We start from the raw sequence: 14929 nt of genomic DNA, 5'->3' as shown, positions 1-14929 counted from the left end.
GGGCTGGACACTCATGAGCGCATCAGCTACAATGAAGGACCCCGAGACCTGTGCCCTCGGTATCAGAGGAGTTCAAGGACTCATCATCATCTCCTGTGCAACAACACCTGGTCAACACACCTAATACAGCAGAACAAAGCAGAATCTAGGGGCTTAAAGGAGAAGATGACCAGAAAGTGTGTGTGTGTGTGTCATCCAGATATTGAGATGAAGGCAAGAATGTGGGTGGGTGTGCACGCGTGTATTTGTGTGCTTGTGTGTGTGTGTGTGTGTGTGTGTGTGTGTGTGTGTGTGCGTGCACAAGAGTGCCACACACAGACACACACACACACACACACACACACACACACACACACACACACACACACACACACACACACACACACACACACACAGAGAGAGAGAGAGAGAGAGAGAGAGATTGCTGACCTCAATAATGTGCTATTCACAATCTGGCTTTTCACAGTAGAGTGGATTCAGAGATTGCAGGGACACATCGCCCCAATATCTCGGAGCACACACGGCTCGACCAAACTCCTCCATTATGTGCACAACACAGCATCCTACACGCCGGCGTTTCACCCAGTCTGGACGGGTGAAGGCCAGCAGGCCTCCCGTCACGCACACACACACACCAGCCTTTCAAACGACACGCTCCCCTCACGTTCAGAACCAAGAGACTGACAGCAGACTGGAGAGGACTGAGCTCCATTCAACACATGTGCTGCATCTGACCAAGAGAACAACCGAGAGGTAATTAAAAGCAGAGCTAAAGAGAATGTGAAAGAAAAAAAAATGGAAAATGTTATTTAACCAGTTAAGCAAATATAGAAGCAAAATCACAGTCAGCCTGTCATGAGTAAGCAGTCTCGCATGTGTGCATGCTATGCTCAGTTTATAATCGAATGCAATTTTTAAAACTCTGGCTAAAAAGACAGTCCTTTCCCCCCAGTAACACACAGGTCTCTCCCAGGTTCATACTTATGTGACAGGTGCCGGAGATCAGAAGCTCTCGGCTCTGAGGACGGACTTCCTGGAGGTCTGTGTCTCTGATGGAGGCCTGGTTAGCGCTAGCTCAGGTGTGCCTGTGGTAATGAGAGTGGAGACTGGACCAGCCTGAAGCTCTGTGACGGGACAGGGGGGGTCTGAGGCACAGGGCTCCTTAGGGTGGCAGTCAACCTGTCCCCACTTCATCCTGGGACTTGCAGAGGAGCCAATGAGGATCGTCCCTGGCTGCCACCACAGCCCAGCGCTAATTAAGCACATGGGCATCCAGACAGGTCCGGTGTGAGCCAGGAGAAAACGAGGACTCAGACCATGACATGTTCATGAGACTCAGACCTTCTGCATACTGAGACTCAGCCAGCTATGGAGAAGGAAGGGGAGAGAACGAGAGAGAGAGCGAGAGAGAGAGAGAGATCTCTATATGAGACAGGACAAACCATTAAGAATGGGCTCTAGCCCAAACAGTCAAGTCTGGCTTGAGGGTGAGGAACAGAGTGTTGTGGGCAGAGAGGGAGAACAGGCTTGCAGGTAAAAGAAAAAACAGGGGGGGAGGATTCGCATTTTAACGCTGACTGACTGGTTGTAGCGTCCAGCTGAGGGAGGACTCATTCGGGGAGGGTTATTTGAGTTTGATGCTATCTCCACAGTGCTGTGGGCCAGGCTGCATACACAGCTACACTGTGGTTTAATGTTCGCTAATGTCATGCAAACAAAAAACTGGCCTGTGCCATACACAAACGAGACATTCCTTTGGTGTATTTTAGTGTGTGTGTGTGTGTGTGTGTGTGTGTGTGTGTGTGTGTGTGTGTGGTTGTGTGTGGTTGTGCAAGCTTGTGTGTATTGCATGTGTCTGGACTAAATCAGAACAAGGTTTTTATTTCTCTATACAGGCTAGGCAGGAGTTATTTATTTCTCCAAATGAAGACTGACTGGAGACACAAACAGACACTTGGCGCACGCCACAGGAGTGTTCTCACCAGCCCCGCACTGCCGCTAGGACTTGGGGTTGGCATGACATTAAGTGGTTGGCATAGTGATGTGCTGTGACAGGGCAGCCATTACGCTGCCAGTCCAGGAGATGGTAGCCTTCCTTACGTGTGCATGAAAGTGTGGATATATTTTGAATAACGGCTCATGCCTTAATACCAAACAACCCAACAAACAAAACCAACCACCTCCACCAGGTGAGGACTGATGAGGTGATGACGTCCATGGCATGGAAGATTCACTTTTACTTCTTAAACATGGACATCTCTGCCTGTTATTAGTGATGCAGTTTTAAGGCACCACAATTTACACACTTCAGTCTCATCTCACTGTAACTGTGATCAGCGCTTCTAATATCAAAAATAATATGCGCATCCAAACTCAGTTATCAACACAGTTGTTCTTAGCCCAGCAATGACGGAGCCTTCATGGGATTATAGCTATGCACACAATTTGTGCAGTTTTACCATCATCCAAATGTATTTTGAAAAATAATCAGCCCAGTTTCCCAGACCTCAATTAATCCTGGAATCAAACATAGATTTACCATTGGCATTGAAACTCAAGAGTCTCAGGCTAGGCGTAATCCAGGTACAGGAGACCAGCCCTAGACGCGATATTTTAACTTAATATGTTGGCATGCAATCCACTAGGTACAAGAGCTTAAAAGGTTTAAAGTTTCCGGCTGTTAAAACAAAAATACTTCCAGCATCTGTCAGCTTAGAGGCTAAATATCAGAGACAGAGAGGGAGAGAGAGGGAGGGAGGAAGGGAGAGAGAGAGAGAGAGAGAGAGAGAGAGGCGGTGAGAGACAGAGACAGAGAGAGAGAGACGGTGAGAGACCAACAGAGAGAAAGAGAGAGAGTGTGTTTCACACATACACAGGAAAAGGCACCTACAGAGATCCAGGGTTCTGATATTAGTATTTGGGCTCATGTATACCACATGCAAAACCCCCATGCGCTAAGCAAAAGTCAAATTCTTTGGTTTAGGGACATCACGCTACAGACATGATGGGGTAGTCTCAGCTCTGTAGCTCTGATTAGCTGGAGTTAGCCCGTACGGTCTGGGGGTTGTGACATTCGGACCTGTTTCTCGGCGTGCGTGCGTGCAGCCTCCTCTTGTGCGAGCACCATCTCTCTCTCGGCGGTGATCTGGACGCTCTCACGCAGGGCCTCCTCCAGCTCCTCGATACGGTCGTCCTTCAGCCTCAGAGAGTCCTGGAGAACAGGAGATCCAGTCTTAGACTACAGAACCAAGCAGGGGAGAGACTGACAAAATGATTCCCACATTTTCACTCACTACAGGGTTTAGAGTAAAACGCACACACGCACACGGACACGCACACACACACACTTTGCCACCTACAGTACATCAGTATCAACATTTTCAAGAACAAATGAGTGCCAAAGGCGGTACAGTCCTCCGGGTCACGGCGGGTTCTTGATTTCGGTGCTGGTAGGAGGACCCATTTAGACTCTGCCATCTAAATTCACAGATTTCACTGTAAAGCCATTTGTCTGGACCCACAGTGTAGTTAATCTCAACTCTGTTTGGCCATATTATCACAGGAGTGGCTAATGCACACATCTCTTTCATAAGAGATTCACAGTTTATATATTTATGCATACTTTTTCAAAAAAAAAACTTTTCTCTTTATGTGGTTATATTATTTATATACTTGGTCTTATGTATATGTTTTTATGTAATTGACTGAGTGGTGCTAGGAAGGTTTCTCACGGATAGCAGTAAAAAAGGTTGTCGTGGTTGTAAATAAAGAATCTAGAGGTGTGGTCAGTGGAGGGGAGGTCAGGGAGGCAGGAGAACCGTGAAGCATGCAACCGCAGAGCCAAAACCCACCGGGCCAGGCAGCCCACCTAAGCCCAGCAAAGTGACATCATCAGAGCACTCTCCCGCCAGCGCTGGTTCAGGTGACTCAGTCCAGAACCATGACATGCACATCAGGAAACAGATGCCCCTTTCGCTTGAAACAAAGCGTTCTGGTTTCTGGGAAACAGAGCACTCGGGCACCAGGAGTTATTAGCCCTAGAGCAAACTGCAGGCTAGAACAGGCATACTGGGATGTAGGAGGGAAAGTAATCAAGTGTGATGATACACAAGAACAAATTAAGCATGAACGGATTTATAAATTGATACAGGCAGATACACAGAAAGACAGAGACATACAGATACATATAAAGCAAGAGAGTGAAGGAACAAGAATAATGTACAAAATCTGCTTAGATGTTCATCTGAAGTGTAAATGTAAAGGGAGATGTTAAATACAGAGGGCAGGGTGAGAGGTCAGAGGGCAGAGGGCAGGGTGAGGGGTCAGTTTTGGAATACTGGGTTCATTATGATTTAGTTATATATAATGATTCATTAACATTAATTTTTTTGTTTTGCTCTCTATGTTCAAAGCAGCTGTACCGGCCGGCAGTGCCGTTGCTCCGGCTCACGGTGCTGACCTCAGTACACACACGCCCACGTACACGGTCATCAACACACACATCCCAACACAGGGCTGTTCAGAAGCACCAAGATAATGCACACAGTATCAGACACCGTACTCATCTTCTGGAATGTCATACCGCACAGTTTATTTGCTTTCGTTTGTTAAATGCCCCCCTCACCCCTTTTTAAAGCGCTTTTTCAGAGATCCACGGCTCACATAAAAACCAGTTGCAGCTGACCCAAATAAAACAGAATACTTGAGAAACTGAGGTCAGCAATTACGGGAAGTTGAAGGCAGTGGGTGGTGAAGGGCGTGGCCAGAGAGCAGGGTGAAGCGACAGGGTGGGGAAAGTCCTTTATGCCCATACATGTCTTCAGTTTCTCCTCGTCTCCTGGACACACCCCCCACCGCGCCCCGCCCCCAACCCCGCCCCTGCCCCAGTAACACTTTTTCAAGCCGCACCACAATCGCTTTGGTGTGATTTAAAAAGGACAGTAATCCTTTTTGTTCGGTCAATATCTCATTACGGCAATGCTCTCTACCGCCAAAATCTGCGCGGGCGATAGCGAGAGACACCTCAGGGAGACCAAATTAAAGCCACATGCCAGAGAATTAGGCCAGGAGAGCCCGGGTGAGGGTTGCCGGGGAGACCAGCTGCCCACCCAACAGCTCACACTGCCAATCTGGAGATGAGCTGCAAAACGGAGCATCCTCACTGAATCCCACAAGCAGACGACGGCGACGTGCTCAGAACAGGAGCTTTCAGCGTCTTACGCTTGCCTATTAATCAAACGTTGTGTCTAAAACCAATTGCAAGACGGTTAGGACTAGTGAGAACGATCTCAGCCTCCACCAGAAAACACATACACACACACGCAGAGCAAAGAGGAAATCAAGCTCAGAGCAGCATACATTAAGCATGAGTATAACAATAAAGCACACATCTCAGCAACTGCCACATCCTATATTTCATGAAGATTTCAGATGACAGAAATCTGAGCTCAATCAATTAAAAAAAATTAAAGATTAAAGACACTCAGTCTGTGAGGACTGCGCAGAGGAAGAGATGATCTTCATCTTCATGTGTTCTTTAGAGCGCAGATGTGGAACAGAGAAGGCAGATTTATTGGCGGGGGAACCGGTGACACACTTCTGGGTCGCTCTCGGCACAGAGAGGACAAGAGTCACAAATGTTGACAAAGGAAACACAAAAGACCAGCAGGAGAGCTTCAAGCTGGAAAACAGGCCCAAACGCCATCAAAACCACACTGCCATCAAACGCAAACAGCCCAGAAACAGGCCCGGGTCAGACCCTGCTGGAGGTCTGCTAGACACTAGAGAGACCAGCGCTGAGGATCCCAGCAGGCCAGCAACTGCTGCCTCGTCTGGATCCAGAGTTCTCTGTGCACACCAACACTCTGTGCTCAGGCCCAGCCGGCGTGCGCTACAGTAGAGCAAACCTCAACTCAACCTGGCTTCAGTTTCCTTTTTCAGGAAAATAGGACCTAACAAATGAAAGAACAACTCCGTTGTGCTTTCACGAGCTTTCAAGTTTTGAGGAGGACGTTAGTCCTGGGAGATTAAGAACGGCTGCTTCAGCCAATGAAAATGCAGCCGTGTCAACAGGAGCTACATTTAAATCAAGAGCTCTCTACAAGTAGCGTCAGTGTCACGGCAGACACTGGCAGGAAAGGAAATGTTTTCTTTATGCGCACATTTTCAAACACCCCCCTTCGCCCCCTAAAACCCTTCCAGCTCACACGGCAAATAAACCATGCAGACACTAGACAGACTGTACAGACGAAGACGAGATACACACACACAAACATGTATGGAGTTTATTAGACATTACTTACATTTGTTGATTTCACTTAAGACGGTGCCTGGTTTATACATGCTATAACAACATGGTGTCAAATCCATGTGTTTTTAACATTTTAAAGTCATTAGCTAAATTTATATTCTGTAGAAATAAAGACCAAGTTTGCTCCGATGATAGTGTATTTTATTTTATTTTTTGAGTCTTTCCAGGTTGAAATGATCTGTAAGAAGAACGCCAGTGCTTTACTGAGCATTGTCCTTGCAGGGCAGATGTATCATTTTTTGGCAGTGGTGATGGATATTAATGAGGCTACTGAGTATAAGTAATAAGTAGATCTGGAACCAGCCCAGAAACTCCAATAACTCACCCGTGACATCTAACCACATTTACGGACATGAGTACAAATCAAAAAGGCGTATATATGAATTGGCTTTATATTGTGGGCAGGTGTTACAGGCAAATCCCATCCGGCCCAGTTATGTGACTGTGATGTGGGTTGTATTAAGTGAAGTTCTACTTTACGGTCTCTATTAGATAACCCAGGACCGGCATGCCAGACCTGTTCCTCTTCCTCTTCTCTAGTGTCGGCCCTCCAGCAGACAGCAGGCCCAGCTGCTAACACAAAACCCAACAAGCTCCTGCGTAGCGGCTGAGAGTGACAGCCCGCGTCTGGATATTCGTCGACGGGGCACAGAGCAGAAAGGCATCATCATCAAAGCATCTCTGTAGTCAGACTTTGCCCTCAGCACACAGGCATGTGGGGTTTCAAAGCACCCGCCCACCCGTTATGCAAATGAGGGTATGAAGACGGGGGGAGATGAGAGAGAGAAAGCCCCAAATAGCCCCAGGCTGGGGGGTGGGGCGGCAGGGAGGGTGCAGAAACAAAAGGGCCGAGATGTGGTGGTAAAAAGGCGAGTGTGAGCGGAGAGGTCTGCAGCTGACAGCAGGGGCGGGTGGTGGGACCCAGTGTGATGGGGGGGTCGCGTGGATCAGACCCCGGCGTGACGGTGGGGCTCGCGTGGATCAGACCCCGGCGTGACGGTGGGGCTCGCGTGGATCAGACCCCCGCGTGACGGTGGGGCTCGCGTGGATCAGACCCCCGCGTGACGGTGGGGCTCGCGTGGATCAGACCCCCGCGTGACGGTGGGGCTCGCGTGGATCAGACCCCCGCGTGACGGTGGGGCTCGCGTGGATCAGACCCCCGCGTGACGGTGGGGCTCGCGTGGATCAGACCCCCGCGTGACGGTGGGGCTGGCGTGGATCAGACCCCCGCGTGACGGTGGGGCTGGCGTGGATCAGACCCCCGCGTGACGGTGGGGCTGGCGTGGATCAGACCCCCGCGTGACGGTGGGGCTGGCGTGGATCAGACCCCCGCGTGACGGTGGGGCTCGCGTGGATCAGACCCCCGCGTGACGGTGGGGCTGGCGTGGATCAGACCCCCGCGTGACGGTGGGGCTGGCGTGGATCAGACCCCCGCGTGACGGTGGGGCTGGCGTGGATCAGACCCCCGCGTGACGGTGGGGCTGGCGTGGATCAGACCCCCGCGTGACGGTGGGGCTGGCGTGGATCAGACCCCCGCGTGACGGTGGGGCTGGCGTGGATCAGACCCCCGCGTGACGGTGGGGCTGGCGTGGATCAGACCCCCGCGTGACGGTGGGGCTGGCGTGGATCAGACCCCCGCGTGACGGTGGGGCTGGCGTGGATCAGACCCCCGCGTGACGGTGGGGCTGGCGTGGATCAGACCCCCGCGTGACGGTGGGGCTCGCGTGGAACAGACCCCGGCGTGACGGTGGGGCTCGCGTGGATCAGACCCCGGCGTGACGGTGGGAATCACGTGGAAGCAGCACACGGCGAAAATCACAGAACGTTATTGTACAGATTTGTAGCTAGCTGTCTTCACGACCTTTCTAACATCACTTTGTTTTTTCTCATAACTAGATTTTTACATTACAGGTTCCTCTTCAGCAAGCGTACATATTTGCAAAAACAAAGCGAGTGATCAAGACCTCTGTTGTCCAAGCTCCCCCTACAGGAAGTACCAGGAAGGACGGGGGCCTACTCTAGCCTAGTCTGGGTAATGTCTGAGGCTTCCCTCCGTTACAGCACTTTGGAGTGTCAGTCACACGGCTGGCGTCTGCTCTCTCTCACATGACCTGCTCACACTCGCCAGGTGATGAGAGACAGAGTCCCGCATCCCCCTTCCTCATGTGTAAAGTGCCCTTTGTGGCTTTTCTCTTCATCTTTTCGTGAGCGACTTCTCCGCCCCTCAGCACTGCACGACTTAAGCGGGCACATACGGTGGCTCTGGGCCGGTCTCTCTGCCAGCGTCTCCTCTCAGTGTGCTGAGCGCATCTCCTCCCATGACATTGAACCTGCAGCTGTGCATCACCCTCCACTCAACCAACATTACTAGTGCACTAGATCTTGGGTACTAATACAAGTGCACTCCGCTTCCTCCGTGCCCTTTCTGAGCCCCCTCAAAAAGGGCTAGTACACTCCACGTGAGCAAATCCTAGAACCACGAGAAATTCTTTGTCTCAATTAACTCGAGACAAACATTACAAACTCCAGATGGATAAAAGTCTTTTGTTTTCTTAGTGTTATGACATATCACATCATAGCTGGATATCTTCAGCCTTAATCTGACCCTGCATTTGATACGAATCAGCTGCACAAAACTGATTTTGCCAAATTTTAAAATGCACCTGCAGATCTGTTTGCAGTCAATTTTGCAAAAAAATAAAATTAAATTAAAGGTTTACAAAACCGATTGGCATGTAAAAACAAGATTTTGGCATGTGCAAGTGCTGGAACCCACAACCAAGAAGCCCACAAGTAAACTTGTGCAGCCCTGGTACTGAATACCAGTATTTTATGATGAATCAAATCCAAAATATGTGTTTGATATTACCGTATAATTCCCAGTGCAACTGGAGAACTGTAAGACAAATAACCATATACGTCAGGTAAAAGGGGTTTCTGGGACCATATCTGCCCTTTCACTGTCAAACATCAAACCTCCGTCACGGTCGTCAGACAGGAAAAAACAAACAAACCCCAGCTGCATGGTTTTGTTGTTGTTCAGTCTAGTGAAGATGACACTGCTCCAAACATCACTCCTGCATCAGGTGTCAGGTAAGCTGTTAATAGTGTGCAGGATGTAATCCTGTTTCTCAGTGTGACATCACAGTGTGATGTCTGTGATTAAGGTGTGATTGGCCATGAAAAACAGGGCCAGGAAACATCACAAATGTGGCTTTTTATTTGAAAAACATCCACTACACAACATCACTTACCATTCACATCAGCTGTCTTTGTATCTGACCATTTCTGGACAGTGGAAACATGGTCATGAAGACCATTATAAACACAGCAAATAATATTACAGAATAATTCACCCAAAAAAGAAAAACTGGCTAAGATATGATGAAATCTAGTATGCATAATTGTTTTGCATGTTCAGAATTGTGTGTGTTTGCTTTTTAAACAGCCTTTGCTAGCTTTAACTCTGCAATAGGAATGATAGGATGTGTGTGCGGATGCTCCATTATGCAAGGTTTATGCTCCAAGACTTACTGTGTGTAGCAAGGTGTGCTTAAACATGAGACACATCCTGGTGGTCAGGACAACCTGAACAAAATAAACATCCCAATCCCGTCTCACTCCCAAAGATCAGCACTGCACAGCCACAGACAAAAAAACCCAAAAGCCCACACCCAGGCCATTTGTGATAATTGTCCTGAGCTAACTATAGCTTCCTAATGGATGGAGAATGTTGCGGTGGGGGCTACATTCTCGCAGCAGGTAGAGAAAATGACATTAAGGATGAAAAAGGTCTCCCCCCAGGGAGAGGAGTCTGCTGCCGTTCCTCACACAAGAGCAGCAGGCATCTGTGAGGCAGAGAAGGCTCTTCCGTTTGACTCTTTTATATCTGTGTCTTTAAAAAGAGCCATAAAGCCACAATCCACCCCAGGCTTTTCAGCCTCATTAACTCCAGTGTTTTGGCCATTACCCCACAGGTCTCGCTTCTGGTGCTAGTGCGAGATTGCACGTGTGTGACTGTGTGTGTGCGTGCGCGTGTGTGTGACTGTGTGTGTGTGTGACTGTGTGTGTGTGTGTGACTGTGTGTGTGTGTGTGTGTGTGTGTGTGTGTGTGTGTGTGTGTGTGTGTGTGTGTGTGTGTGTGTGTGTGTGTGTGACTCTGTGTGTGTGTGTGCCTGCCTGTCTACCACCTCCAGGGTACTGCAGACAGTGTGGGTGTTGGAGCCATCAGTCTCCAAGGTGTCAAGCATCATCGAGCATCACATGTAGAAGTAGGCATATAAATGTCCACATTAGACTTTTGGCCCTGCTAGTCTGTGTGCCCTGTATCTCTGCAACTGTGAAAAGAATTTGAAGGTGTTTCATAGGTACTGTACAAAAACTTGCAATGCAGTAGGATCCAGTGCAATAAACCATAATACTGCATTAAGTATACAAAGTGCTGGTAAAGTGTCACTGCAAGTTGACGAGATCACACACAATGTTCCCTCCTTTGATTTATTTTCTTCCTCTCCAAGGACTTGGTCCATCTTACTAACTAAGCTCTCAGTTTCCTATCTATCTCTCAGCAGCAAGCATAATGAATTCTTCATCAGGTTTCACTGGCTGCAAAGCATGCTGGGAAATGTGGTGCCTGGGGGACAGTGAGACCATTCCAGCAAAAATCTGCATGCAGTGAGACGAGGCAAAATAGTTCCTGAACTTTTCAAAATCTTCACCTTCGTCAATCTGCCGATTATTTGTGGTAAAGGGGAGAGTGATCTGATGAGTCACGCTCGGCGTGTGCATGTCAGATGTCTAGGAGCGTCACGCTGGGAAAATGGCTCGTTTGGTAGATGTGCTACCCACAAGCTGCTCGATGGGTTCATTTTCATCGCAGACAGAAGCTCCCCCTCTCTGCAGCGTGCTGCATAAGCAAGCCCACGCATTCAACTGGCAAGTCCTGATTGGTCCTGAACGTTGTTCAGGTTGTCGGGTGGAATATCCACCCTGGCTATGCCGACTCTGTGAGGAGTGCAGATGTAGCCGAGGCCCACAGTGCGACGCAGAGGTGCCCCACCACACCACCTTCTCCAAAGTCAACAGCATCTGCACTGGGCAGGATCGCTCCCTTCACGGGCCTGACCCTCATATCCCCCCTCTCCACCAATCGACTCCTCTGGAAACGGCCCCAATTAGCTGAAACATAAGAGGAATACCCCCCCCCCCCCCCAACACACACCCCCACCCTTTTCCCCCAGCTCGGAGTAACAGGAATGATGAGGGCTATTGCTCCGAGGGCCCTACATGCTGTCCTGAGGTGACCTATTTCCATCTGCTTTGACCAACCATTTTGACAGACCAGTGTAGAAACCCTGCCAGACATCATGAACAACTGGTTCTCTTTCCAAACTGGCCTGCTGAGGGCAATGGCGTGTGAAGGCTAGTTCCACTAGTTCTGGCTCATTCCTACACACTGCGTGTGTCTCGGGCCATGAAGTTCAGGGTCGTTAAGGGGGAAGAAGTGCCTGCCAGTCTTGGCTGGAAAAGGTCATCAATGGTTCTATTCCCCCTCCCAGAAAAAAAAGGACTACAGAGGGGTATCAGGATTGTGCTGATGACTGGGGAGGTGAGAATGACACAGTGTGGCTTCAGTGACCACATGACCTCGTGGTGCAGCCTGACCAAAACGCAAGCTTCACTTCAACCGTGTCACACGCTTGCGTACGCAAGCGAAAGCCGTGTCAGTTCTGAAGCCAAAAAAAACAGAAAAAAAAAAAACGCACTCGAATCACAACAGAGAACACATCACGCAGGATAACAGGGAGACGTGAGAATCCAGAGTGATCAAGAAGGCCGAAGAACCACCAGAACCACCAGAACCATGGCAGGGCACAGACCTCCTTGGATTTGTTGCCCAGAGATCTTTAAAAAGGATTAAAATAGTCCATCCATGGAAGAAAAGAAAATTGGACTTTCAGTTCAGCAAGTGTCTGACATGAAGAGCAAACTCTGGCAGGAGACTGAACTCTGAGGCAGTGAAGTTTAAGATGTTAGATACACAGACAGACAGACAGATAGATAGATTTAAAAAAAGACCCATCACATTTGATATTCACCTGATACAGGCAGAAGTCTAAAGTGTGCTCAGTGACTAAGCTCACTGAGCAGGAGATTCACGTCAGACACAAAATAAGGCTCGGCCTTTGTTTAGTAGAGATATTTGGTAGATTTTTTTTAGTCTGTACACTGCATATAGAGTGCAGGAGGTCAAAAGCTGAATAAATGTTACAAGAAATATGAAACGGCCCTTTACCTTACAAGAATCAAGTAGCCAATCTGAACTAACGAAGAACATGAATATGTGAACACGTAAGCGTTTTGTGTTATGACTCTTTGGCCGTAACACGCAAGTGTTTTGTGTTATGACTCTTCGGCCGTAACACGTAAGCGTTTTGTGTTATGACTATTCGGCCGTAACACGTAAGCGTTTTGTGTTGTGACTCTCCGGCTGTAACACGTAAGCGTTTTGTGTTATGACTCTTCGGCTGTAACACGCAAGCGTTTTGTGTTATGACTCTTCGGCTGTAACACGCAAGCGTTTTGTGTTATGACTCTTCGGCTGTAACACGCAAGCATTACGTGTTATGACCATTCGGCTGTAACACGTAAGTGTTACGTGTTATGACTCTTCGGCCGTAACACGTAAGTGTTACGTGTTATGACTCCTTGGCTGTAACTCGTAAGCGTTTTGTGTTATGATTTTTCGGCTGTAACACGTAAGCGTTTTGTGTTATGACTCTTCGGCTGTAACAAGTAAGCGTTTTGTGTTATGATTCTTCGGCTGTAACACGTAAACGTTTTGTGTTATGACTCTTCGGCTGTAACACGCAAGTGTTACGTGTTATGACTCCTCGGCTGTAACACGTAAGCGTTTTGTGTTATGACTCTTCATCTGTAACACGTAAGCGTTTTGTGTTATGACTTCAGCCGTACCTTGACCTGCTGCGAGCTCTCATTCATGTTGTCCTCCCTCTTGCGAGCCTCCTCCATCAGCTGGGCATTCCTGTTCTTCTCCACCTGCTCCTTGTGCTTCAGGGTGGCCACCTTCTTGCTCTGGTCCTTCATCTGCCTACGAGGACAGAGGTTTGACAGGAGCAAAGCGATCAGAGGAGATATAACCTGGGTACGTCCGCTCCATTTAATAGGTACAGGTGGAGAAAGGTGAGGAAATGCACACACACGCACGCATACACACACTGATTCATGCACAAACACACACACACACACACACGCGCACAAACACACGTGCACAACTCTGAGCCTCATTACTCCACCTCTATGTGAGCACCATGATGAAACAGAATGGTGACAACACAAAACAACAGCTACAAACTAAATAAACAACTCTGCAGATGGAGGAGATGGTTTCAGTGTGGATTTCATGGGGAACAGATCCCGCGCACCTCCAGCCTTGGAGAAGAGCATTTTCTGCCGCTCTGGTGTGTACTTTCCTGTTTACGTGGTAGTCACGTCCGCCATGAGAGCAGGCACCCTGGCCCAATCAGTCACCACATCACCATTTAGACACAATCACACCTCTCTCACAGCAGACAGGGACAAAACTAGGCCAAAATGACTTTACACAGGATCTAATGAAATCACGACACTACATCTCAGGACAGACCCTCCCACCGCTTTCACTGCACAATGTAGCAGACACTGAGCAGAGAACAAGGAAATCGATGAGTTATAAAACGGCTGTGGGAGAAGTCTCCGCTCTCATGTACGTAGTCCTGGAAAGCACTGCATGGGTCTCCTTTGGGCCCCGAACGTCTCGATCTGCGCCGAACACAAGACAGAGGGGAGGCTGAGGGTAAGCGCACACATCACAGAGGACCCAGCTCTCCTGTGATGCATTACCAAAGTGTTGGGTGATTTTCCAAAACGATTACACCGAGACAAGGTGATACCAAACAAGGCCAGGTGAACGCGAGCCAAGCCACTATGCCACTAACACCTGATCATTCTTCTGGAGTGGCCATGGAGGCACAGTGGAGTCTGTGTTTAACGAGTAGCAGGAGGAAGCCACATCTGTCTGGTTCTCCCCCTCAGAACTCCAGACGCAGGAGTTTCCCTGCGTGGATCACGCTACAAGAGCGAGCCTTGGCCACACTCTGGAGGATGGATGTGTGCTTGTGGCAGAAAAATGACCAGCTCCATGATACATGCGCAAAGTTTAACAGTACGTGTCTGTCTGTGTATGCTTGTGTGATCCTTATTTAGGGGCCCAGGGGGGGTTTCACTTCCAGTCATTACTGTTCAGTGCTTTACAGATGGATCATGTGTATTTAAACCGTGCGGTTGTACACCAAACACACATGAGCAAACTGTACATGGTGACACTACCCTCACCGGGACTTAACAACAACACAAAGAGCAAACAGTCCAAGATATAGACATCTATTATATGCAAGCTACACCAAGTACTGTACATAGCAACTGTATGACCCCCTACCCCCAGACGTGAGCTGCATTCACTATGCTATAACACTCCTGATATACTATGCAGCATCATCCTTAACTCAAACGTTTATTAATATCCATCAGCGCTGGTCCCCCAATGTCACTTCCTTCAAC

At 48.8% G+C, this 14929-nt stretch overlaps 1 protein-coding gene across 1 annotated transcript in view; it reads right to left on the bottom strand.

Annotated features, from left to right (window-relative positions):
• Positions 1-14929, bottom strand: part of erc1b (ELKS/RAB6-interacting/CAST family member 1b) — a 178326-nt gene that overhangs the window by 89840 nt on the left and 73557 nt on the right. Inside the window, 2 exon segments of the mRNA XM_077005321.1 lie at positions 3080-3211; positions 13286-13421. Of these exon segments, the coding sequence (XP_076861436.1) occupies positions 3080-3211; positions 13286-13421 (268 nt within the window).

Source organism: Brachyhypopomus gauderio, chromosome 5 (assembly GCF_052324685.1).
Source record: "Brachyhypopomus gauderio isolate BG-103 chromosome 5, BGAUD_0.2, whole genome shotgun sequence".
Classification (NCBI taxonomy): Eukaryota; Metazoa; Chordata; class Actinopteri; order Gymnotiformes; family Hypopomidae; genus Brachyhypopomus; species Brachyhypopomus gauderio.
Note: the sequence above shows the minus strand (reverse complement) of the source record. Positions and strands in the feature narration are given on the sequence as shown.